A 23,942-nucleotide genomic window follows, 5' to 3' on the forward strand; every position below is an offset into this window, starting at 1 on the left:
AGGAATAATCCCCACAGCAGCACCGGTGTCACCCATGGGTGCTTCTCTGGCATCAGTCGGGCGTGTGGACGCGCTGGTGCAGCAGGAGGTTGGAGCTGCGGCTGTAGCGGCGACCGCAGTGGGTGCAGGGAAAGGGTCGTTCACCGGCATGCGCCCGCCGGTGCCGCAGCAGTGCTGAGCGGTGCCGGAAGCCACGGTGGCACTGGGGACAGCGGTGCGGCCGCTCCCCTGTGTGCCGCCGGCCGTGCTCCAGCAAGCTGGCCCGCTGGGTGAAGCGCTGCCCGCACTGCCTGCAGGCGAAGGGCTGCCCACCAGCATGGCCCTGGCAGTGCCGCAGGAGGTTGGCACGGTCTGCGAAGGCACACGGGCACTCGGGGCAGGCGTGGGGCCGCTGGCCCGTGTGGGCGCTGCGGCGGTGCTGGGCCAGGTAGGCGCTTTGGGTGTAGGCGCGGGGACAGTCGGGGCACCGGTGCGGGCGCTCACCGGTGTGCACCAGCTGGTGCCGCAGCAGCGTGGCACTGAGGGCGAAGGCTTTGCCGCACTGGCCACAGGGGAAGGGCCGCTCGCCCGTGTGCGCCAGCCGGTGCCGGGCAAGGTGTGCCCGCTGCCGGAAACGCTGCCCGCACTCGCCACAGGCATGGGGCCGCTCGCCCGTGTGAGTCTGCATGTGCCGGGCCAGCGTGGAGCGCAGTGCGAAGGCTTTGCCACACTGTAGGCAGCGGTGTGGGCGTCCCGCGCTGTGGGCGCCCTGCTGGTGCTGGGCCAGGTGGGCGCTCTGCCGGAAACGCTGCCCGCACTCGGCGCAGGCGAAGGGACGCTCGCCCGTGTGCGCCCGCTGGTGCACCAGCAGCCCCGCACTGCCGGCGAAGGCTTTGCCACACTCGGTGCAAGCGAAGGGTCGCTCGCCCGCGTGGCCACGCTGGTGCGTGGCCAGCGCTGCCCGGTCGCAGAAGCTGTGGCCGCACTCGGTGCAGGAGAAAGGGCGCTCGGCCCCGTGCAGCGCCTGGTGCCGCATCAGTGTGGTGCTCGCACCGAAGCGCTTCCCGCACGCCCCGCAGCGGAAGGGACGAGCCACGGCGGCAGGGTCCTTGCCATCACCCTGTCTCGGCTCTGCCATGGCATCCTCGCGTTGGGGCTGTGGGTCCAGTTTGGTGCTGCCGGCATCGGCTGTGTCCTGGCACCGTGGCCCCAAATTGCTGTTGCTGGTGGTTGCCACATCCTGGTGCTCCAGCACTGGGTTGGAGCTGCCAGCATCGTCACGGTCCCGGCACCCCAGCATCAGTTCGGTGATGTCGGTGTCCGCCCGCTCCCTGCCTCGCGTCCCCAAATCGGTGCTGCCACTGCCTGCAGGGTCGCAGTGTTGTGTCTCCACCTTGGCACTGCTGGTGTCCGCCTGGTCCTGGTGTCGTGTCCCCAAATCAGCCCCGGCCCAACACCACAGCATCGTTTTGGCACTGCTGGTGTCTGCCCGGTCCTGCCTGCTGGGTGTCAGTTCGGCGCTGCTGCCAAACACTCGGTGCTGGCACCATGACCCCAAATCAGTGCTGCTGCTGTCCATGCCCTCACGGCACCCCGGTGTGGCTTCGGTGCTCCCGGTGGCCTCCCGGGTCCCATCTGCGGCACAAGGTGGGGGGACGTGAGCAGACAGCACGCTACGGTGTCACCCTGGGGCTGCGGGGGATCCAACGTCCTCCCTCAAAGGGGGCACCCTGGGTGTCCGCCAGCCACCCAGTACTGTGATGGGGTGACAGGGACCAGGCCCAGCTGCCAACGGGGCCACCAGTACTGGGCACAGCCCGGTCCCGACCGGCCCCATTCCCCGTTACATCCCCCGGTAACCGGGGCCCAGCACCCCCCCACCGCCCCTTCCTCCCCGGGACCGGTCCCCCCCCCCCCCCCCTTACCTGCAGTGCTCGCTTCCCGCTGCCGGCTCCCTTTGCTCCCCGGTCCCGGCTCCTCCCGGTCCCGTGTGCCCCGGTCCCGAGCGCCGCGCCCCGGGGCTGGGGTCCCCCCACCCCGGCTCCCCCCGGTCCCGGGTGCCGGTGCCGGTCCCGGCTGCGCTCGGCTGCGCCTCTCGGCGGCTCCGCTCCCGCCGTTGTGGCGCCGCCTGGGGGCTGCGGGACGCGCTGCAGAGCCCCGGGGAGCCGCGGACACGCGTGGGCGTGGGGATCTCTCCTGGGGAGGGGAGAGGGGGCGTGGGGGGTCCTTGTGGGGACGTGCATTGCGGGGGGAGGACAGGGACGGGCAGGGGGACACGGACAGGCGTGGGGATGCCCGGCACTGCCACGACACACTCGTCACTGCGATGGGGTAGCCCACAGGACAGCCATCATCATGGGACACCTGGCACCACCACGGGACACCCGACACCACCATGGGATGCCCGGAACCACCACGGGACACCTAGTATTGCCATGACACATCTGGCTCCACTATGAGTGACCCAGAACCACCGTGGGACACTCAGAACCACCACGGGACACGTGGCTCCACCATGGGACACCCGGCACCACCATAGGATACCCAATGTTGCCATGGCACATCTGGCTCCACCATGGGAGCCACCATGGCTCACCCGTCACCACCACAGCGGGTGCCCACTCCCACTGGGCGCGATAAGCTGGGTGCTGGTCATGGCTGGGGAGCTGTGGCCGAGGCTGGTGGGTGCTGATAGCACCCAGCTCTTCCTGCACCCCCGGAGATGACATGGGGCTGGGTGTCGTCGTGTCGTTCGTTCCCCCTCCCCCCCCCCAAAGTGCTCCTTCTGTCCTCTTGGGGTCACCCAGATCTCCCATGGGTGCTGGGACGGGTGTGGGTGCAGCTGGGTGTGGGTGGACACCAGGGACATGCTGGGCATGGGGACACCCTGGGCATGGGCACACAGCAGGCTTGGGGACATCCCGTGGTGCACCCTAGGCATGGGGACACCCTGGATACTGTCACGGGTGCTCCCAGGTCCCCGCTGTGCCACCCATGGGTGCAGCCTGCAGGCTCCATGACCCTCCTTGTGCCAAGACCCCCCAGGGACATCGCTGGGGACCGTCACAGGCGGTGTCACCTCTGGCCAAGCCCCAGGATGTGGGGAGGAAGCTGTGGGTGCTCGCGGGCCCCTCTGAGGCCCATCCCCAAGGCAGGGGCGCATCCGGGCCCCCCCCTTCCTCATGCATTATCAGTGGGGACACCCGTGGGGAGAGCTCAGCGGTGCCGCGGGGACGATGTACGGCAACATCGAGCCCAGCCAGCCCAGGGAAGGGCAAAAATGGGTGCTGGGGCCTGGCGGCAAGGAAGGTAAGGAGCACCCTGGGGTGCTGGCTGGGGTGGGTGTGAGCCCAGCAGTCCCCAGTTCATGCCCCGAGCCTGTCCCTTTTGGGATCTGAGTAGGGGTCCCCAGGGCAGATGGTGGCACCAAAGGGGAGCCCCATTTCCATCCCCACTGCCCACAGGTGAACCCTGGGGCTGATCTCCCACCTCTGGTACCCAATGGGGGGGGGGTCCCCAGGGTGGTGACATGGGGGGGGAAGCCCTCATCGTGGTGCTTGACAAGGGTCCCCAGGGCTGGTGGTGGCACAAGAGGGGGGATCCCCCACGAGCACCATCCCTGCTGCCCCTTCTCCAGCCTGCAGCGACCCATGCCCCATGGAGGAGAACCCATATGAGCCCCTCGACCCCCCCATCACCGTGCCAAGCCGCAAGCACCTCCCTGACCCCCCAGGTGAGCCCATCCCTGTTGGGACGAGGCTGTGCAGCCCGAATCGGGGCCCTGCAGCCCCATCGGGACCGATCGTCACCCACTCACCCTCCCCAGCGCACCCGTGCTGCTCCCAGGAGAGGCTGGTGCTGGTGGGTGCCGCGGCCCTGGGGGTCTCGGTGCTGCTCAACGTGCTCCTCCTCGCCCTTGGCTCACGGCACAGTGAGTACCGGGGGGGGCACGGCAGCTCCCCCACCCTGGGAGATGATGCTGGGGCTGCTGGGAGCAGAGTTAAGGTGACTGAGGGGCTGGGGGGCTGCAACAGGACCCCCCCAGCACGGTGACCCTTTGCCTCCCCCAGTCGCAGCCCTGACGGTGGCCCTGGACGAAGCAGAGATGGCGAAGCAGCCGCCGAACGTGGGTGTGTGGCTGTGCCACGTCCCCCCCTCCCCATTTCCACGGTGTCACTGTCCCAGGGCCCCATGCACCCTCCCCCCCATCACCATCCCCCTCTCCACAGCCTCCGCGCCCTTCCTGCTGTACAACGAAGCGCACAACAAGTGCGTGGAAGCGCGCGGGCGGCAGCTGATGGCAGCGACATGCCAGCCCAAGGCGGCGGCGCAACGCTTCCAGTGGCTCCATGGGGACCGGCTGCGAAGCGCGGCGGGGTCCCGCTCGTGTGTGACGGCGGCCAGGGGGCAAAACCTGTCCACGGTGTGGCTGCAGCCATGCCGGGAGGACGGCAGGCTGCAGCGCTGGGAGTGCCGCGACGGTGCGCTGCTGGCGCTGGCCGGCCACGATCTCTATTTCAATTACGGCAACAACCAGAAGCACACCGTGATGCTCTTCATTGGGGACCGCGAGTGGAGCCGCTGGGTCGCCCACGGGAGCAAGGACAACATCTGCTCACGCTCCAGTCAGTTCCTGACCGTGGATATTTAGGGCCTTGCCCGACCCTTAACAGGCTGAAACACAGCCCCAGCCTGGAAGGGATGTGGCTTAAGAGAAGCCCAAACTGCAACGGGGCCCTAGCTCAGGCCTAATCCTAAATTATTTGATTTAAGCTAACCCTAAAGGAGTCCAAACCCTAGTGGAGTCCTAGCCCAGCTAACCCCAACCCAGTTGTAAACCTAAATATAGAGGACTCAAGCTAAACCCAAACCCTAACGGGACCCGAACCCAGTTACATCTCTAAATATATAGGATTTAACCTAATCCTAACCTAGCCTAAACCCCAATGGGATTCAACCCAGACCTAACCCTAAATATATAGGATTTAACCCCAAACCCATCAGGGCTCTAACCCTACCCCTAACCCAGAGGGGATCCTGGCAGCTCCCGCAGCCCTATCTGGGGGGTGACCCCCTTTCTGCTTCCCCTCCCCAGGTTGCCCCCCTTGCTCCAGAGGCTGGACCTATTTCGAGGACTCGTGTTATTTCCACTCTGCGACGACGAGCACCTGGGAGACGGCGCAGCGCTTCTGCTCGACCCTGGGCACGCGGCTCCTGGAGGTGGACAGCCCCGAGGAGCGAGTAAGGGGGACAGATCCTGGCCCCCACGAGGGGGGGCAGCTGGAAGCCTCTTGTGGACCCCAAACCCCTGTCCTGAACTTTAGGGCCTGCTCTGAGGTCACCCCACACCACCTTTTCCCATGGGAGGATGCTGCCGAGCATCTAGCTCTTACTTTTATTCTCTAAATACTCAGATACTATACTTTTTACCCAAATTCTGTCCTTTTAACCCTAAATTTGCTCCAGTGTTCTGAGGCCCTAATCCTGCCATCCCTGACCCCATACGTCCTCTAACTGTCCCCCAGCACAAAAAAAAAACACCAAATTTCCCCCACGTCTCCTCACTCCTGGGCAGCGGTTGTGCTGGTGGTGGCCAGAGCAGCGTGGGGAGGTGCGGGAGCAGCATTGGGACCTACCTGGCCCTGAGACCCGCTGTCCCCAGCTGTCCCCAAGGATGTGCAGGGGTCTTGAGGGGGGGCTCTGCACCGGGGTGACAATGCCTCTGCCCCCAGACTTACATCCAGACCATTCTGCAAGACTCCTCCTGGCTGGGCATCACGGATAAAGAGGTCGAGGGCACCTGGAAGCGAGCAGATGGGACCATCCTGCCCAGGGAACAAAGGTACAGCCCAATGGGCGCTGGGGACAGGGTGACGGGGGCTTGGGGATGCAGAGGGGGCCACCCCTAAGCTGTGTCACTTCCCTCATTGCAGCTCATGGCACAGGAACGAGCCCAACGGCGGGCAGCAGGAGAATTGCGCGGTGGTCCGCACGGACGGCACGTGGTTCGACTACCCCTGCACGAGCCAGCTCCCCTGGGTGTGCGAGGGGCAGCCCTGAGCCTGCAGGGGGCACCTCGAGGGTCCCCCAGTCCCCGTCACTCCCCCTGCTCCGGGGTCCCCAAAGCCCGTCTCCGCTTGCCACATCTGACCTGCAGCACTGCAGCACGCAGCTTCGGCCTCCAGCACCTCCACTCTGGGTCCCAGAAGGAGGCTCCGGGCGAGATTCGGTGTTGGGGGCGCACCGGGGGTCCCTGTGGGACAATAAACGGGTGTGCAGAGTGAGGCCCCCGATCGGATGGGGACCCCGACGGCGTGGGGTGGATGGGTGCGGGGTGGCTCTGGGTTTCGGTGTCCCCCGGGGGAGCAGCGGTGATTTCATGGGTGAAGCTACATTGGAGCCCTCTGCAGACGTGGGATGGGGGAGTCTTGGCCCCCCCCCCCCCCCCCAGGTTCCCCAAATCATCCCCAGGCACCCAAATATCCCTCAGGCTCCCCAAATACCCCCCCCAGCCTCCTCAAATCCCCCCCAGGCTCCCCAAACACCCTCCAGCCCCCCAAAACCCCCCAGCCTCCTTAAATCCCCCCCAGCCTCCCCAAATACCCCCCAGCCTCCTCAAATCACTCCCAGTCCCCCAAATACCCCCCCAGGCTCCCCAAACACCCTCCAGACCCCCCAAATACCCCCCAGCCTCCCCAAATACCCCCCTAGCCTCCCTAAATCCCCCCCCAGGCTCCCCCAAATCCCCTCCAACCCCCCCCAACACCCCCATAGACTCCCCAGGGCTCCCCTAAATACCCCCCCGCCCCCCCCCCCAGGGCTCCTCCAGACGGTGGTCGCGGGGGGGGGGGGGGGGGGGTGTTAGAACCGGGGCGGGGGGGTCCTGGCCTGCAGCTACCTGGAGCGGGGGGGGGGAGTCCGGCCCGGGGGGGTTCCGGACTACAGCTCCCGGCAGCGCTCCCGGCGGCATCCCAGGAATTCGCACCGCGGGATGGCGGCGCCGCCGCCGCTGCTCCAGGCCCCGCCGCGCTGAGGGGGCGCCCCAGGCCGGGCCGGGCCGGCTGGAGGAAGGGGAGGCGCCGCCGAACCGGGCTGGGGGGGGGGCGGCAGGGGCCGGACCGGGCTGAGGGGGGAGAACCGGGCTGAGGGGACCGGACCCGGGCTGAACGGGACCGGACCCGGCTGAGGAGACCCTCGCCGGGCTGAACGGTCCCCGCCGGGCTGAGGGGTCCCGGGGGCGCTGAGGGGACCCCGCCGGGGGGCTCCGGGCCGGGCCGATGGCGGAGCCGCTGCTGCGGAGGACCTTCTCCCGGCTGCGGGGCCGGGACCGCCCGCGCAGGAAGAAATCGGACGCCAAAGAGCGAGGTACGGAGCTGCAGGGGGGGCGAGAAGCCCAACACCGGGGGGCCCGGGGCTCCCCCCCCGGGATGGAGGCCCCACCTCAGTCTCTTTGGGGTCCTTCGTGGTCCCCACCCCAGGGTCCCTGGTGCAGCCCCGGAGGGCTCCACATCACCACAGGTCCCTTCTGTCCCCCCCCCAAAAAGGGACCCTTGGGGTCCAGTCCCCCGGGAATGGGACCCTTGGGGCCCTGTCCCCCAAGGAGAGGACCCCTCGTTGTGAACCCAGCTCCCTCCTGCCCCCCGAGGAAAGGACCCCAGTGTCACTCCGGGCTCCCTCCTGTCCCCCCAAAGCTCCCCACCACCCCTTTTGGCCCCAAGGAAGGTTCCCCATCACCCCGTGTCTCTCTCTGTGCCCTGCAGGAGTTGGGGTACCCCCCACCCTGGGGTGCCTCCTGCCCCACATTTCTCGGGGTGCCCTATGCCAAGCCGTGGGCTTGGCACCACTTGGGGGGCGATCCCAGGGGGCTGTGGGGTGATGGATGGGGAGACCATGCTGTGGGGCCTCCACCGATGCTGGCGCTCATTTGGGGTACCCAAGCTGAGGTCTGGGGTGGGCAGAACATCCCATGTGGGCGCTAAAGCCAGAATTGGGGTGCGGGGGGGGGGGCGCATAGCACCCCCTGTTCTCATCCGGATGGAGCGGGGGGGGGCGGCAGTGACAGCATCTGGGAGGAATTGGTCCCACGGGGGTGAGGGTGCTCCAGCGGGACGGGGACCGGGACCGGGCGTGGGTGCTGGTGTGACACGAGTGGGGATTGTTTTGGGGTGCATGTGAGAGGGGTGCACAAGGGGTGCAGACAATCCGGGGTGCACAAATGCACCTGGAGGAGCACAGGGAATTGGGGTGCACTACTGAGGGCACCCCATTGTGCATGCGACCGGGGGGTGCAGGCCATGGGGACGGACGCAGAGCTGTCCCCATCGGGATGCGGCCGTGTCCCCGATGGGGTGCAGCAGGGCCTGGCTGAGCCCCCCCCCATCCTCCAGCGAGCCCCCCCAGGATAGTGGGAGCGTGGCGGCAGGGCTGTCCGGCCGTAAACAACCGGAAATCCCGCTTGGCAAGGGGCTGCGTGCAGCTGCCTCCGCCGGCCCCGTGGGGCGGCAGCGGATTCGGGGTGAGGAGGGTGGGTGGCCCCCCGGGACGCTGGCAGGGGTGAGAGGGAGGGCTCGCGGCTGGCGTGGCAGGGACCCGCGCCGAGCCGCGTCCATTCTCCCTCCTGCAGAGCATCCTCCACCAAGCCCCGACTCGCCGGTGGACCCTGAGGCAGCCCCAGCATCATCGGAACTGGCCCCGGCAGCGCCCCGCAAGCAGAACTGGGCCCGTTTCTCCTGCGGCGGCCGCGATGAGCCCAGCGGGAGGCGGATGCCGGCTCCCAAAGCTTCCCTGGAGGTGTTGGAGGCCAGCGAGCTGGATCCAGCCACCAGCAGCCCCTGGCCTGGCATGGAGCCACCCGGCGAGGAGCCCCTGGAGCCGGCGGAGGAGGCCGAAGCAGCGAACGGATCTGTGGAGCTCGGTGGCCCTGGTAGGAGCCCAGGGCACGGCGCTTACCTGCAGAGCCTGGAGCGGAGCAGCCGGCACTGGGTGCTGTCCTCGGCGAAGGCACCGGGGCTGGACGAGGCTGGCGGCGGGGCCGAGGCTGAGGCTGGTGCGGCCGGCAGCGAGGGCGAGATCTGGTACAACCCCATCCCCGAGGACGAAGACCCTCCGAAGGCGAGTGGGGAGGACGTCCCCTGGGGGGGCAGAGGGACGGCAGAGAGCCCTGGACCCTGCAGCGCAGAGGAGCTGGCAGCTGGCAGGACGCAGGCCTGTGGTGAGGGGCAGCGGGGAGCTAGGGGTCAGGGAGAGGGGGGACAGTGGTGGCCCCTGGTTCCCCACAGCCCTTGTCACCACGCAGGAGAGTGTCCCCTGGACCGTACAGTCTCCATCTGCAGCGCCCTATGGTCTTTGTCCTTTCTCTGACACCTGTGAGGCTTCCTGGACCCCGAGGTCCTCAGAGCCAGTGGTCCCTTGTCCCCAGTGTCTCCTGGACCCCGTGGTCCCTGTCCCTTCCTTGCCCCCCAGGCCAACATCCCCCCCGAGTCCATAATCCCTGTCCCTTTCTGCCCACCCCCCCAGGATGATGTCCTTCAGACCTCACAGTCCCTATCCCCACCCTGTCCTCAGGGACATCTGGACCCCATGATCCCCGTCATCTTCACCTTCCCCCAGACACATCCCATAGTCCCTGCCCTTTCCCCATCCCCCAAAACAGGACATTGTCCCCCAAACCCCACCATCCCCACGCCCAGGACAGTGTCCCCAGAACCCGACATTCCCCACCCCGCAACAATTTCCAGGGCACCACCCCAGTCCCAGCCAGGCTCCTGGTATCCCCCAGGTACCCGCTCACCCTTTCTGTCCCCCCAGGAAAGATGCCTATCCCCTGCGTGAGCCTGGGGACGGGGCTCGCCCCTCCGTCCCCCCCCGCCAGCCCCAGTGCCACCAAGAAAGGCCGCTCCCTCAGCAAAGTGAAGTCCCCGGGGACCGTGCGCCGCCTCTCCATGAAGATGAAGAAGCTGCCAGAGCTGCGGAGGAAGCTGAGCCTGCGCAGCCCCCGGCCGCGGGGCCAGGAGGGTGGCACCTCGCCCTCCGACACCCGCAAGGAGTCCAGCAACGTCATCAGCCGCTACCACCTCGACACCAGTGTGGCCTCACTGCCCCGTGCCAAAGCGGCCAACAAGGGCGGCTACTTGAGTGACGGCGACTCCCCGGAGCTGCTGGCCAAAACCGGGGCGCACGCTGAGCCAGAGGATGGAGAGAGCGGGCTGGACGTGGCCGCTTTCCAGCCCTACAGCTGCGGGGAGCTGCCCCGAGGCGGGCAGCACATCTCTGGGCTGGTCAGCGTCCACCTCTACGGCGTGCGGGACCTGAAGCTGCCGCGAGCTGAAGCCCGGGAGGTTTTCTGCGTGCTGCAGGTGGATGCGGCCAACCGGGCTCGCACGGCTCTGCTGCCCTGCAAGGCAGCTTTCCTTGGCCTCAACCACACCTTCAACCTGGAGCTGGAGAGCGCCCAGCTCCTCAAGGTGATTGTCTTCTCCTGGGACCCCTCCTCCTGCCGCAACCGCCTCTGCTGCCACGGCACTGTCGTCCTGCCCCACATCTTCAGAGGTGCGTGGCGGGGATGGGAGGGCACAGTTTTTTGGGGGGGGTGTTTCATAGCACGGCACCCCGCTGACAGCACCCCTCTGTTCCCCAGGCTGCCGGGCCCAGCAGCTGGCGGTGCGGCTGCAGCCTCGCGGCATCCTCTTCTCCAAATTCACCCTGGTGGAGCAGTGGGACGGCCCCGGCGAGCGCGAGCCCCGCGTCTTCGGCGTGGAGCTGGGCCAGCTGGTGGAGAGGGAGAAGACGGCCACCAAGGTGCCTCTGCTCATCCAGAAGTGTGTGACCGAGATAGAGAAACGGGGCCTGAAGGTGAGCAGGGGCCTCGCGGTGACATCCAGCGGGTGATGGCCCAGCCAGGCCCCCTGTCACCGCTGTCACCGTGTCCCCGATTCCAGGTGGTCGGGCTGTACCGGCTCTGCGGCTCAGCTGCCGTCAAGAAGGAGCTGCGTGACGCCTTCGAGAGGGATAGTGCGGCCGTGACGCTGTCAGAGCAGCTCTACCCTGACATCAACGTTATCACAGGTCAGTGCTCACCCCACAGGCCCCCCAGCACCCTTGGGGGGGGGGCCACGCTGATGTCCCCACCCCGGCTTCTCGCCCGCAGGGATCCTCAAAGACTACCTGCGGGAGCTGCCCACGCCGCTCATCACCCCCACGCTCTACCACGTCGTGCTGGAGGCCATGGCCAAGCGGCCTCCCCGGACCCCGCCAGGCGAGCAGGACGCCGTCACCCTGCTCGACTGTCTGCCTGACGTCGAGAAGGTGGGTGGCCAGCCCTAAAACTGGGGGTGCTTGGCTGTGGGATTGCCGGGGCACCCCGCTTCCTCTCGGTCTGGGGCTCTCCTCCATTGCACGTCACCACTGTGGTGTCCTTATTTCTGGATGAGTGACACTGGCGATGTGGCATGTCCTGGTGTCACCACCCCCCTGAGCATTTTTGGGGGTCTCTACATCCCTAGTAGCCAAGCATTTATTTCCACATCCTCGTTATTAGCTGTGGGATTCAGCCCCAGTGACATCGGGGACTGTCTGTGGCCGAAACATTTCCCCTCAGTGGCCCAGGGGCAGGGGAATGTCACCTGAGAGAGTGTCCCCACTGACGCCACCCTGTCCCCCCAGGCCACGTTGACGCGGCTTCTGGACCACCTCAGCCTGGTGGCCTCCTTCCACGACTTCAACCGCATGAACTCGCAGAACATCGCCGTCTGCTTTGGGCCCGTCCTGCTCACCCAGAGCCAGGAGCCTCGGCGCAGCGGCACCGGCACCCGCAGCTATGCCCACAGCGAGGACATCGCCAGCGCCGTCGATTTCAAGCGGCACATCGAGGTGCTGCACTACCTGCTGCAGGCCTGGCCGGGTGAGCAGGCTTCTGGGGGGGGGGGGGGGGGGGGGGGGGGGGGGGGGGACACCCGTGGCCCCCCACCCTGGGGGAAATTTGTGCTTGGCCACCACCCGGGCCACCCTCTGGGGGGGGGGGGGGGGGGGGGTGGTCTGTGACACCCAGGGGCTGTTCCATGGGCCACTGTCCCCAGCAGCTGCTCCAGGGGCCCGTGCCCCCCCATCCAAACTCCCCCCCAACATTTCCTCCCCCCTCCAGTGCCACCAAACCACCCCATGGCTTCCTCCTCTTATCCTGACCCCCCCACACACACTCTCTCCGCAGCCCCCCGCTCATCCCCAGCCCCCCAAATCTGGGAGGAGGCACCGCCCGGCCGCCTGCGGCAGCCACCACTGCGCTTGGACCTGCTGGACACGGCAGTGGTGGCCCGCCATCGCCCCCGGGGACCGGAGAGCCCCCCCAGCAACCGCTACGCCGGCGACTGGAGCGTCTGCGGCCACCAATTCGGTGGCTACGACGAGGTGGCGGACGGTGACAGTGAGAGCCGGGCCACGCACCGGCGGACCCTCTTCGTGGCTGATTTCGGCCTTGGTGACGAGCCTGAGGCGCCCTTCGGCCCCCGGCTCAACCTCAAGGACTTTGATGCGCTCATCCTCGACCTGGAGCGGGAGCTCGCCAAGCAGATCAACGTCTGCCTGTGACGGCGATGCCGGTGCCGGTGCCGGTCCTGGCGCCACCGGAAGAGCGACCAAAAAGCAGCACTTGCCTCTTGTTGCCTTCGATTTGCACAGCGCCGAGCAGGAGGGACGCTGATGGAGGTGATGCCATCTTTGGGGGGGGGGGGGGGCGGTCCCAGGCCCCATCGGGGGACACCTGAGCAGCCCCCCCCCCCCCCCCCCCCCCCCCCCCCCAAATAACTGGCTTTACACAGCCCCCCACACACATCCACACGCCATTTTTGGGGGGGGGGGGAACGTTGGAGGCTCAGTGCCTCTTGCTCGGCTTTTTATGGCCAAATTTTGCCCTCAAGTGCCTGTTCACCCCTTTGCCCTTCCAAGCCCCCCCCTCCAAAATCAGTATTGACAAGGGTCCATGACCGCCATTGCTCAGGCTACGTGGGGGGCACCCTCTCCCCCTCCCCATCAGCCCCCCACTCCCCGCCTGCTCACGAGGGCTCCCCAAAATCCCCTCCCTGTTGCTGGCACCCTGAGGAGAGTGACGGCACTCCCTCCCGCCCTCATGGGTGGCAGCTAGGGCCCCCCCCGAGCCCTCACTTTTTTTCTGCCCCCCCCCCCCCCCCCCCCCCCCCCCCCCCCCCCCCCCCCCCCCGGGGGGGGTGCTGCCGGTACGGGAGCGCTGAGCTTTTATTTATTACTCGAGCTTTGTGTGCGTGCGTGCATGTGCGTGGATGGATGGTGTACGGCGGTTGCCTTCACCGCAGCCTGCAGAAAAAGCCCTTTTCACCCCCAAAATGAACCCAGCACCAGTGTTACGGGGGGGAGGGAGGGAGCCAAATGAATTCCTCCCCCCCCCCCCCAAAAAAAAACCAGCCTTGCTCAGTATTAGCCTTACAGGAACCAGCTGAATGTGAAAGCACCCGCCCGGCCGGGCTGAGCCAGCAGTGTTAAATCACCTGGGGCAGGGGGTGCCACCAGGCTAGCGGGGGGGGCTTGGTGACAAAGCTGTCCCCAGCCCCCCCCCCACCCCCGGATGGCCTGACACCCACCCTGCCCTGCCCACCGCCTTGTCACTGTCACCAGCAATAAAGGACACAAGCTGCACTCGCCGCCGGGCTGTGTGCGTGTGTTGGTGTCTCATCGGGGGGATGGCAGTCCCCAAAGTGTCACTTGTCCCCCGTGGCACCCGAATCGATGGCACAGGATGGCAGGCGGGGGCACATGGCGCTGCTTTATTGCCAGGGGACACCACTGTCCCCCCCCCCAGCCCCAAGTTAGGGGGCACAGCACCAGTGCCACCACCACACCCCTAACACCTCTTTTCCCCCATCGCCGGTTGGGGACAGGGTGGTGGCACCTCGGTGGCACCCAGCCAGTGCATCCTTCAGCCCCCTCATCCCTGCTGCCGGGCACAGGGGGACATCGGGGGAGCAGAGGGGACAGTCCCTAGACAGAGATGGAGCCCTCGCGGAAATCAGTCTTGCCGATGAGGGCGTTGACGAGGACGGGGTGGCCCTGGCGGCACGCATCCTGCGCGGCGCGGAGGACGGCGTCCAGCCGCTCACTCTCCGGGCGTCCCACCACAAAGCCTTTGCCCCCGAGTGCTTCAGCCACCGCGTGGTAATCTGCGGGGAGGGGACAGGGACGTGGCTCTGTCACCTGCGTGACAGCAGGGTGACGCGGTGCCACCAGGCACAGCTCAATCCACTCCAGGGTGACGCAGGGCCACCAAGTGTCCCCAGATCAAGGGACTCGATCCCCCCCCAGCGGCTCCCATGTGTCGGGGACAGCGGGGACAGCGCTCACCCAGGTACTCAAGGCCACATGCCACGTTGCTGCCCAGCATGGCCACCTGCTCCCGGGAGATCTGGCTCCAGCACGCATCGTTGCCAACCAGTGCGATGATGGGTGTCTGCAGGGGACAAAGCACGGGACCACCGCGCCCCGGTGACAACCCAGAGTGGGGACAAGAGCCCAATTCCATCCCCCTGACCCCATTTCGGCGCTGTCTCACCTTGTGCCGCACAAAAGTGTCAAATTCTATGAGGCTGTAGCCCAGCGAGCCGTCACCATAAAGGACCCAAACCTGGCAGGTGGCACAGGGGAAGGGACAAGTGACACGAGGCCAAGCAGGTGGCACCGCTGTCCACGTGGGCCACTACATGTCCCCCCCGTCCATACCTCGGCCTCGGGGCGGCAGAGCTTGGCGCCGAGTGCGAACCCGCCGCCAACTCCCAGCGTGCCAAAGGCTCCTGCGAAGACAACAGCCGGTGTCACCCGCGTGTGTCCCCAACAGTGACAGCACACCCCGGGCTGGGGGGTCCTCACCGGGGTCCAGCCAGGAGAGGGGCCGGCGGGGGCGCACAATGTAGGCGGCAGTGCCCACGAAGTCCCCCCCATCGGCCACCAAAAGGCTCTCGGGGGGCAGCAGCGCGTCCAGGCGGTACAGCAGGTCCAGGGGGTTCAGGTGCTGCGGGGTGGGGGTCGCTGCCTTCTCCCTGTTAGAGAGGACCCCCCCAAACAAAAGAGGTTGGCCGGGGTCTCCCCAAAATGGGCATGGGTTTCCCCCCCCTTGCAAATGGGATGGGAACCCCAAAGAGGTAGTAAGGGGCTGGAATTTCTCACCCCAAAATCAACCAAGCCCCCGTACCCAAAATGGGGTCCTCACCCCCCAAAACAGACACAGGACCCCCCCGGCTATGGAAGCTGCCATCCCTGTCCCCGTCCCCGTGCACTGGGTGCTCACCGGTTCGCCTTCTCCTTGCGCTGCTCGGCCTCGCGCAGCCCCCCGAGCCAGTCCGCGGGGCAGGAGTAGCCCCGCAGCCGCCGTGCCAGCCCCACCACGAAGGAGGCGGCGTCGCCTGCAGAGAACACCCAGCTCATCACACCCACTCCAAAAAAAAACTCCACCCATCTACGTCAGACCTTAAACCTGCCCGAATTGGCCCCAAAACCCAGCTCTGTTGGACCCCACAGCTGGCTCAGTCATACCCCAAAACTGGCTCAGCTGAGCCCCAAAACCAGCTCAGTTATCATAAGAATGGTTTGGACTGGGAGGGACCTTAAAGATCCCCCAAATCTGGCTCAGCTGAGCCCCAAAACACATTCAGTTGGACCCCAAACCTGGCTGAATTAGCCCTAAAACCCAGGTCTGCTGGACACCAAACCTGGCTTGGTTGGACCCCAAAATCTAGCTCAGCTGAGCCCCAAACATGGCTGAATTGGCCCCAAACCCCATCTCTTTTGGGCCCCAAACAGAGCTTAGCTGTCCCCCAAATCACCATTGTCCCCCAAAACCACCTCATCCGACCCCGACCCCATCTCCCAACCCCGCCACGGTGCCACCACCCTCCTCGGGCCGGGGGGACGGTGGAGGGGACAGGGCTGTCACCTTGCACGGCGAGCCGCGGCCGCCAGAAGACGTCGGCGTTGCGGAGGAGCTGCGCCCGGTCCCGGTTGACGGCCACCACGACAGTTTGGCGGCCGAAAAGGCGCCCGTAGGAGAGACGGAAATCACAGATGGCACCTTTGGCGGGGAGGTGGGGAGACAATTTGGGGACAGGGGCCACCGTGGGGTGTCCCCGTCCCTTCCCCAGCCCTGGGACCCACCTGCCAGCAGCACCAGGTCAGCCTCGCGGAGGGCGTCACGGCGGTTCTGGCGCAGGAGCAGGGGGCTCTCAGGGGGCAGCAGCCCCCGTGCTGCCCCCCCCAGGTAGCAGGGGATGCCCAAGGCCTCCAGCGCTTCCCTGCATGCCCCAAAAGCGGCTCGATCGGCCCCAAAAATGGCTCAGTCGGGCCTCAGAATGGGCTCGGTTGGGGGCCCCAAAACTGGTTTGGTTGGACCCAAAACCAGCTCAGCTGAACCCTAAAACTCAATCAGCAGTCCCCAAAGTGGCTGATCCAGCCCCAAACCTGCTCATCTTTCCCTAAACCATCTTGTTGTCCCCAGATAAGCTCAGCTGTCCCCAAAGCGGCTTGGCTGTCCCCAGAGTGGCTCAGCTGTCCCCAGAGTGGCTCAGCCATCCCCAAGCCCACTCATCCAACCCCTGGATGATCCATCCCCAAAGAGGCTCAGTTGTCCCCAAACCAGTTGATCCATCCCCAAACCAGCTCGCTTGTCCCTGGACACGCTCAGCTGTCCCCAAACCATACCCTCTGTCCCCAGGCCCGCTTACCGGAGCTCCTCAGCCGGCGTGGGTGGCAGCAGAGCCTGGCTGCCCACCAGCACCAGCGGCTTCGTGGCCCGGCTCACCAGCTCAGCACAGCGCTGTACCTGCCATCCCCAAAACGGCTCCGTCAGACCCCAAAACAGCTCCCTAGGGCCCCAAAAAGGCTCCCTCGGGCCCCAAAACAACTCCCTCAGGCCCCAAAACTCAGTTCTGTTGGATTCCAAATGTGGCTTGGTTGGACCCCCAAAATCACTCAGCCGAGCCCAAAAAAACATCTCAGCCAATCCCAAACCCATCTCACAACCCAACCCCTCCACCCCCATGGTGCCACCACCCGGGTGTCCCCAAAACCCCAAAGCAGGTTGGGGGACAAAGCCAACCTCGTCCTCAGTGGCCAGCGGCACCTTCACAGGCAGCGGGGTGACATCCCGGGGCACCCAGGCACCCGCAAAGAGGTTATGGACGTAGTTTTGGAGGTACCTGTCAAGAAGGGGGTGTTTTGGGGTGCTGCAGCCCCTTGGGATGCTGGCAGCACCCATTGGTGCTGGTGGGATGGCTGCTCACCACTGCACCAGCTTTCCCCGGATCCCCCGGGCACTCTTGGCACCGCCGACCTCCTTCTCCACCACGTGGAAGGGGTAGAGGACATCGATGGGGAGCTCCACGAACACGGGACCTGTGAGATGGGGGTGAAAGGACCCCCACATCACCCCCAAAAAACACATTTCAGGGAGGTGACATCAGCACCACCAAAAGCACCACGCCAAAACACCGCTGCCAAAAGCAGCGCCCCCAGTGAGACCTATGGGGGATGAAATCACCCCAAATCTTCCCCAAGGGTGGTGTTGGGGTGTCCCCACCCTTTACCGGGGGTCCCTGACTGCGCGGTGGCGATGGCTTTGCGGAGTGCAGGGACAATGTCACGGACGGTGCACACCGAGACGCACGCCTTGCAGAGTGTCTTGAAGAGCGAGAGCTGGTCGATGTCCTGCAGCGCTCCTCGTCCCTGTGGTGAAAACCCCAAAATGGGGGAAATCTCCCCCAAAAAAGGGGTGGGGAGGTGGTTTTGGTCCCTTAAATCCCCCCTCTGCAAGCCCACCAGACCTTCTGCAGCGAGGCGGCCGCCCCACCAATGAGCAGCAGCGGCGACTCGGCCATCTGGGCGTTCTTGATGGCTGTCACCGCATTGGTGACGCCGGGGCCGGCGGTGACAGCGGCGACACCGATGCGGCCTGCAGGGGGAGATGGGGGGGTGGGAGGTGACCCCCTGGGCAGCCCAGTTTTGGGGTTCGGGGCACAGGGGACTGGCTGTGCGGTCCTTGTTTGTGGTTGAATTGGTTGTGGGGGGAGATAAACGGGGAGAGAACCCACTGTGGAGACCCAAAGAGAGTTTGAAGCGTTCTCCACTCAGCCAGGACCCCAGCAAGATGGGACACCCCAAAACCCTCCACCCTTTGAGGAAGAGAAAGGTGTTGATCATGAGGTCCATCTCTCCTCATCCCATCCACACCACAGCTCCCAAATTAATTTTGGGGGAAATAAAGGGGGAGAACACCCCACGGACCGTCCCTGAAGACCCAAAGAGTGTTGGAAGCCTTCTCAACTCAACAGCGACCCCACCAAGCAGGGACACCCCAAAACCCTCCACCCTTTGAGGAAGAGGAAGGTGTTGACCAGGAGGTCCGCCTCCATCACCCCATCCGGTACCCGAGAGCCTGGAGACGGCGTCGGCGGCGAAGACGGCGGTGGCCTCGTGCCGGGTGTCCACCACGCGGATCCCCAGCTTCTCGCTGGCCACTAGGATGGGGGAGATGTGGCCACCGGCCAGCGCAAAGACGAAGCGGACGCCGTGAGCCTTCAGCACCTCCGCCACCAGCTCGCCCCCGTACCGGGGGCTTCGGGGATCCGCCTGCAAGGCGAGGAGGACGCCCGCTTAGAAAACCAGGTGGATTTAACCAAAACAGGGTGGTTTCACCCCCATTTCACCCCTACCTTGTGGAGGAGCCGGTAGAGGAGCCCCAAGCGATACGCCACCGCAAGCAGCGCCGCTGCCGTCGCTGCCAGCAGCCCAGCGCAGATGCAGCCGATGAGGGTGAGCAGACCCATGGGGACGCTGGGGAAGGGACACGAGGTGACAACGACGCCCCCAAATTGTCCCCGATGAGGCGGAGAAGCCCCAGCACCACCAGGCAGGGTGGCACCAAACGGGAACTCCCCGGCACCAGGGACAGAGAGGAAATTTGGCATTGGCTCCGGGATGGCGATGGTTAATTAAAGCCGGTTAATTGAACCTATCCCATTCCCACAGGCGCCCCAGCCTGAGCCCAAAGTCTGCTCATTTGCATAACTGCAGCCTAACGAAGACATTCCGGTTACCTATGCCATGACGGTGTAAAGACCCCTGGGGAGGAGGCAGAGCTGGCGAGCACCAAACCCGGCCCAATTTCCCCAAAAACACAAACCATTTTAGCACCCAGAAGCAGGTCGGATGCCAGATTTTCCCCCTAAACCCCAATTTCCCCCCTTTTCACCATAAAAAGGCAGGTAAGCATTGCCACAAGGGCGAAACAGGGGGGGAAAAAAACACTCAAATCGGGCAAAACAGCAGCAAAACTATCGCTGGCTGGGACAAAACCCCGGTGACAATCCCTGGGAGGGGCTCCGCATCCCGTAGGGAATTGGAGCGTCCCCCCCCCGAGGGGCCGGGCATTATAATTTTGGGGTGCGGAAATATGTGGGTGCAGCCAACCGGGCGAGCTTTTCGGGTCAGTGTCCCCCCCCCGCCTCCGGGCACCGTACCTGCTGGGTGACAAGGAGGTGACCGGAGATGACTGGAGGTGCGGACGGGTCCCTGCGGGGACGGAGACGAGCTCAGCCCTGGGTTTTTGCGCCCTAATTCACCGCGGAATTGGGACAGGGACAAGTGTCTCTGTGTCCCTGCTGTCCCCTGTCCCCACGGCCACCCCCGTCCTTGTGGCCACCTGTCTTCTTGGTCACCCCTGTCCCTGCGGTCACCCTGGGCCCGTGGCCACCCTGTCCTTACTGGCCCCCCACCCCAGAAGCCACCCTGTCCTGTCCCCTGTCCCCGTGTCCCCAGAGCCCTCCCTGTCCCCATGCTGTCCCCACTCCATGCTGGGGGCACCACCCCTCCCCAGTCCCATGCCACTCCCCGGTCCTATGTCCCCCCCACCCCACGCCCCACCCCAATTCACCCCCCCAGTCCCAAGTCACCCCCCCATGCCCCTCATCCCATGCCCCCCCCAGTCCAATATCACCCCCCATGTCACCCCCAGTCCCAAGTCACCCCCCCCGCGTCCCTCCCGTCCCATTACCCCCCCCATACCCCCCCCGTCCCATAACCCCCCCCCCCCCCCAAGCCCTCCCCGGAGCCCCGCCGCCACCTGCCCGCTCCGGAAGCACCGCCCCCAACGAGGCCCCGCCCACACCTGCAGGCCCCGCCCCCCGCGTGGCCCCGCCCCCTCACCCTTACCCGCGGACCCCGCGCGGATCGATCCGCCCGAACCACGTGACCTTCCGACGCCGCTCGCTCCTCCCGCGCGCGCCCCGGGGGGTGTCACGTGGGGGTTTGCGCTGCTGATTGGCTGCTCGAGGAGTGTGGGCGGGCCCGGGGGGGGAGGGGCGGGGGTGGGGCGGGGCCAGGCGGGAAGGGGCGGGGCCAGGGAAAGGGGCGGGGCTTGGCAGTGGGCGTTCTCAGGGAGTCTCCTCGCATGGGGGGGTGTCAGTGGGGGGGGGGGGGGGGTCACGTGAGGGTGGTCATTGGGGGGGGGTCACCTGGGGGTTGTCACTTGGGGGAGGTCACTGGGGGGGGGCGTCATTGGGGGGGGTTCCGGGTGGGTCATTGGGGGGGGTCACTGAAGGGGGGGGTCACCTGGGCGGGGTCTCCTCTCATGGGGTCTTCTGTGGGGTCTTATATGGGAGGGGGGGCCTCCCATGGGGGTCTCGTGGGGGCGGTCTCCCATGGGGTCTCTTATGGGGGGGGTCTTATATGGGGGGGTCTTCCCAGGGGAGGGGCCTCCCATGGGGTCTTATATGGGGGTTACTCTATGGGGGGTGGTCTAATATAGGGTTATTCCAGTGGGAGTTATCATGGGGGGGGGGTCTCATATGGGGTCTTAGGTGGGGGGGGGGGGGGGGGGGCTCACAGAGGGGTGACTCCCATGGGGTTTCATATGGGTGGCCTTACATGGGGGGGTCCCATAGGGTCTCATATGGGGGGGGGCCCATGGGGGGGGGTCTCACATAGGGTGGTCTCCTATGGGATCTCATATGGGGGGGGCTCATGGGGGGGATCTCACATAGGGGGTTTCCCATGGGGGTCTCATATGGGGGGGGTCATGGGGGGGGAGCTCATATAGAGGTCTCCCATGGGGTCTCATATGGGGGGGGGGTCTCATAGGGGAGTCTCACATAGGGTCTCATATGCGGGGGGGGATGCGTGTGCCCCCCCCCCCGGGCAGCCGGGAATCTGTCCCCCCCCCTTCCCGTTCCCCTCGGAGTGCCGGGAGAGGTTTTTGGAGGGCGGGGGGGGGCAGAAATTCCGACCCCGTAGGAAACTCCGGTGCTCCGTCACGGCGGGGGGGGGGGGCAGGAAATCCCCGGGAGGGGGACGGACGGGACACACCCTCGGAGGAAGTGCCGGCCCCCCTTACCCCCCCCCCTTTACATCCACGGTGCTCCCGGGCTCCCCCCGCCCCCGGTACCTCCGGTTCCTCCCCGGTCTCTCCCCACCCCCGGGGGCTCCCCGGTGCCGGTCTGTCCCCACCCCCGGGGGCGGCGGGGCGGGGGGGGCACGCTCCGGTCCGTCCCCCCACCCCCCCACCCCGGTCCCGCTATAAGCGAGGCTCCGGAGCTGGCTCCCCGCCGTGATGACGCCGCCCGCCGACCCCGAGAGCCCCCCCCCGCCGCCGGCGGCCTCCCCCCGCTGCTGCCGCTGCCGGGACCGGGCGGCTCCGTGCTCCCGGGGCCGCCGCCGCCGCCGGTGCTGCCGCCGCCTCCTCCCGGTCCTCGCCGCCCTCGGAGCCGCCGCTCTCGGGGCCGCCGCCGCCGCCGCCGCTCTGCTGGGGATGCTCCGGGGGGAGAGCCCCCCCCCCCCGCAGGTGGGCACCGGGAGGGGGGCGTCTGTCCGTCTGTCCCCTTGCCCGTCCGTGTCTCCGTCCCCTTGGCTGGCTGGCTGTGTGTCCAGCTGGCCGCTCACCCCCCTGGTCCAGGCGTCCATCTCTTGTCAGCCTGGCCAGGCGTGTCCGCTTGTCCGTCCGTCCACCCATCCGAGTGCCTGCTTGTCTGTCCGTCTGTCTGTCCCGTTTTCCATCTGGCTGGGCACTGGGGTGTCCGTCTGTCCGGGTGTCCGTCCGTCTGGGTGTCCGGTTGCCAGTCCATCCACCCGGGTGTCTGTGTCCAGGCATCCAGCTGTCCAGGTGTCTGGTTGCCTGTCCATCCATCCAGGTGTCCGTGTGTCCATTTGTCCAGGTGTCCGGTTGCCTATCCGTCCGTGTGTCTGTCCGTCCAGCTGTCTGCTTGCCTGTCCATCCACCAAGGTATCCGTCTGTCCGTGTGTCCATCCATCCAAATGTCTGGTTGCCTGTCCATCCACCCAGGTGTCTGTCTGGATGTCTGTCCAGCCGTCTGTCCAGGTGCCCATCCGGTTTTCCATCTGTCCATCCCCCTGCCTGCCCAGCTGTCCCTCTGCCCGTCCCTCTGGGGGCCCAGGTGTCCATCTGTCCTGGCGTGCATCCCGGGCATCTGTCTGTCTGCCTGGGGCCTGTCCCCTGTGTGTGTCCGTCTGTCTGTCCGTCCCCCCTCCTTCCAGGTGTCTGTCCATCCGTCTGTCTCTCTGCGTGTCCCTGAGATCCAGGGGGTGTCCACATCCGCAAGATGGGGATGGATGGACAGACGGACATCAGGCCTCAACCCCATCCCCCCTGGCCTCAGTTTCCCCATCCCAAAAGGACCAATCTCCCCCCAGCCCGGGGGTCGTCCCCTCCCCTGGGACCCCCCCCCCCCCCCCCAAAATACCCTCGGGTGCTGGAAAGTCCCCAAATCCCAACTTCCCCTTCACCGGTGGGGGGGTGCTTGTGTACGGGGGGGGGACGCGGGCCAGGGACGTCTGGGTCCCACTGACACCCCCTTTTCCCTCCTGCGCAGGGTGCAACGGCCGCCCACCTGCTGCTGAGCACCGGTAAGTCCCGAGGCCACGGTGAGGGGCTGTGGGGTGCTTTGGGGACACCGGGGGGGATAGGGGGACACCAGGATGCAGCGGTCCCCTCCCCAGGCAGCTCGCCCCGTCATCTCGAAAGCGCTGCGCGGGTTCCCCCTTCCGACCTCAGAAAGGAAACGGTGTCCCAGGCCTGGAGCATCTGGGGGTGGCATGGGGCGGCCGCGGTCCCTGGGGCGTCATGGAGTGTCCCCAGGGTGTCACGGAGCACCCTCCGTCTCCGTCGTCCCTGGGGCATCACGGAGCATCTTCCATCCTTGTGGGGCGCCGGGGCGTCACGGAGCGTCCCTTGTCCCCACGGTGCCCAGGGCGTCACGGAGCAGCCTCCATCCCTGTGGTCCCCGTGGTGTCACAGCCTGTCCCCAAGGTGTCACGGAGCATCCTCTGTCCCTGTGGTCTCCGTGGTGTCATCCCCTGGGGGTGGCTGCAGGGCTGCATTGCCCAGAGGGGCCACCCCAATCCCAGAGGGGCCACCCCAATCCCCATCCAGTTCCACCTCCCTGCAGCCCCCTCACCCGATTCCTGGTAGCACCCATCGTGGCCACCCAGCTCTCACTGGGGGCAACCCATTCCCAGCAGGCAACCCCATGTCCCAACGGGCAAATCCCATTTCTCCTCAGGGCCACCGTTTTCCCATTGAGGCCACCCCATTTCCCACCGGGGGCACCCATTCCCTGCTATGAACACCCACGGCCCCCCCCATTAACCCCTGTCCCCCCCTCCAGGCTCGCTGGCGGTGTCCTCCAGACCCATGTGGCGCTACGAGGAAGGCATCAGCGGAGTCTTCCTCAGCAGCGACGTGGAGGCGACGGCCGCGGGGCTGCGGGTGGCGGCGGGGGGCCTCTATCTCCTCTACGGCCAGTTCGCCCTTGCCTGCACGGCGGAAAATTGCCCCCCCGGCAACGTCACCCTCCAGCTCCGCCGCGCCGGCTCAGTGCCCCCGCTGCTCTCCGTGCCGCTGGCGTTGCCCAGCAGCACCGAACCCGGCCCGGCCCGCTCGGGTT

General features: G+C 66.4%; 3 protein-coding genes across 4 annotated transcripts; 1 reads left to right on the forward strand and 2 right to left on the reverse strand.

Moving 5' to 3' along the window:
• Nucleotides 1–19: 19 nt before the first annotated feature.
• LOC118261182 (zinc finger protein 629-like) lies at nucleotides 20–7,001 on the reverse strand. The gene is made up of 3 exons (XM_035571912.2): nucleotides 6,878–7,001; nucleotides 6,131–6,232; nucleotides 20–1,614 (listed from the first exon to the last, which is right to left on the reverse strand). The coding sequence occupies exon 3, from the start codon at nucleotides 1,556–1,558 to the stop codon at nucleotides 53–55; it is 1,506 nt and encodes a 501-aa protein (XP_035427805.1). The 5' UTR covers nucleotides 1,559–1,614; nucleotides 6,131–6,232; nucleotides 6,878–7,001; the 3' UTR covers nucleotides 20–52.
• Nucleotides 7,002–7,148: 147 nt separating this feature from the next.
• Nucleotides 7,149–12,561, forward strand: SYDE1 (synapse defective Rho GTPase homolog 1). Its single transcript, XM_035571891.1, has 8 exons — nucleotides 7,149–7,344; nucleotides 8,603–9,190; nucleotides 9,787–10,527; nucleotides 10,616–10,830; nucleotides 10,917–11,043; nucleotides 11,126–11,283; nucleotides 11,641–11,878; nucleotides 12,185–12,561. Exons 1-8 carry the CDS (start codon nucleotides 7,257–7,259, stop codon nucleotides 12,559–12,561), a joined length of 2,532 nt encoding a protein of 843 aa, XP_035427784.1. The 5' UTR covers nucleotides 7,149–7,256.
• Nucleotides 12,562–13,741: 1,180 nt separating this feature from the next.
• On the reverse strand, nucleotides 13,742–20,259 carry ILVBL (ilvB acetolactate synthase like). Of its 2 annotated transcripts, none has more exons than XM_035571870.2 (17): nucleotides 20,197–20,259; nucleotides 19,506–19,557; nucleotides 18,699–18,819; nucleotides 18,414–18,615; nucleotides 17,811–17,938; nucleotides 17,574–17,712; nucleotides 17,271–17,382; nucleotides 17,087–17,186; nucleotides 16,713–16,810; nucleotides 16,147–16,283; nucleotides 15,929–16,063; nucleotides 15,284–15,398; nucleotides 14,866–15,035; nucleotides 14,719–14,789; nucleotides 14,552–14,623; nucleotides 14,344–14,449; nucleotides 13,742–14,162 (listed from the first exon to the last, which is right to left on the reverse strand). In XM_035571870.2, the coding sequence occupies exons 3-17, from the start codon at nucleotides 18,810–18,812 to the stop codon at nucleotides 13,984–13,986; spliced, it is 1,878 nt and encodes a 625-aa protein (XP_035427763.1). In that variant the 5' UTR covers nucleotides 18,813–18,819; nucleotides 19,506–19,557; nucleotides 20,197–20,259; the 3' UTR covers nucleotides 13,742–13,983. The 2 variants fall into 2 exon arrangements, with proteins under 2 accessions (XP_035427763.1, XP_050572792.1); XM_050716835.1 differs by lacking the exon at nucleotides 20,197–20,259 and adding an exon at nucleotides 20,108–20,148.
• Between the last annotated feature and the right edge of the window lie 3,683 nt (nucleotides 20,260–23,942).

The sequence above is a fragment of the Cygnus atratus genome, unplaced genomic scaffold (genome assembly GCF_013377495.2).
Source record: "Cygnus atratus isolate AKBS03 ecotype Queensland, Australia unplaced genomic scaffold, CAtr_DNAZoo_HiC_assembly HiC_scaffold_44, whole genome shotgun sequence".
In the NCBI taxonomy this organism is placed as follows: domain Eukaryota; kingdom Metazoa; phylum Chordata; class Aves; order Anseriformes; family Anatidae; genus Cygnus; species Cygnus atratus.

Coding starts and splice junctions, on each gene's coding strand:
- SYDE1 (XM_035571891.1), top strand. CDS start 7,257: ATGGCGGAGCCGCTGCTGCGGAGGACCTTCTCCCGGCTGCGGGGCCGG. Junction 10,528..10,615: donor CCTGCCCCACATCTTCAGAG/GTGCGTGGCGGG, acceptor TCTGTTCCCCAG/GCTGCCGGGCCCAGCAGCTG. Junction 11,879..12,184: donor CCTGCTGCAGGCCTGGCCGG/GTGAGCAGGCTT, acceptor CTCTCTCCGCAG/CCCCCCGCTCATCCCCAGCC.
- LOC118261182 (XM_035571912.2), bottom strand. CDS start 1,558: ATGGACAGCAGCAGCACTGATTTGGGGTCATGGTGCCAGCACCGAGTG.
- ILVBL (XM_035571870.2), bottom strand. CDS start 18,812: ATGGGTCTGCTCACCCTCATCGGCTGCATCTGCGCTGGGCTGCTGGCA. Junction 15,399..15,928: donor GCCGCGGCTCGCCGTGCAAG/GTGACAGCCCTG, acceptor TGTTCTCTGCAG/GCGACGCCGCCTCCTTCGTG. Junction 15,036..15,283: donor CGCAAGGAGAAGGCGAACCG/GTGAGCACCCAG, acceptor CCTCTCTAACAG/GGAGAAGGCAGCGACCCCCA.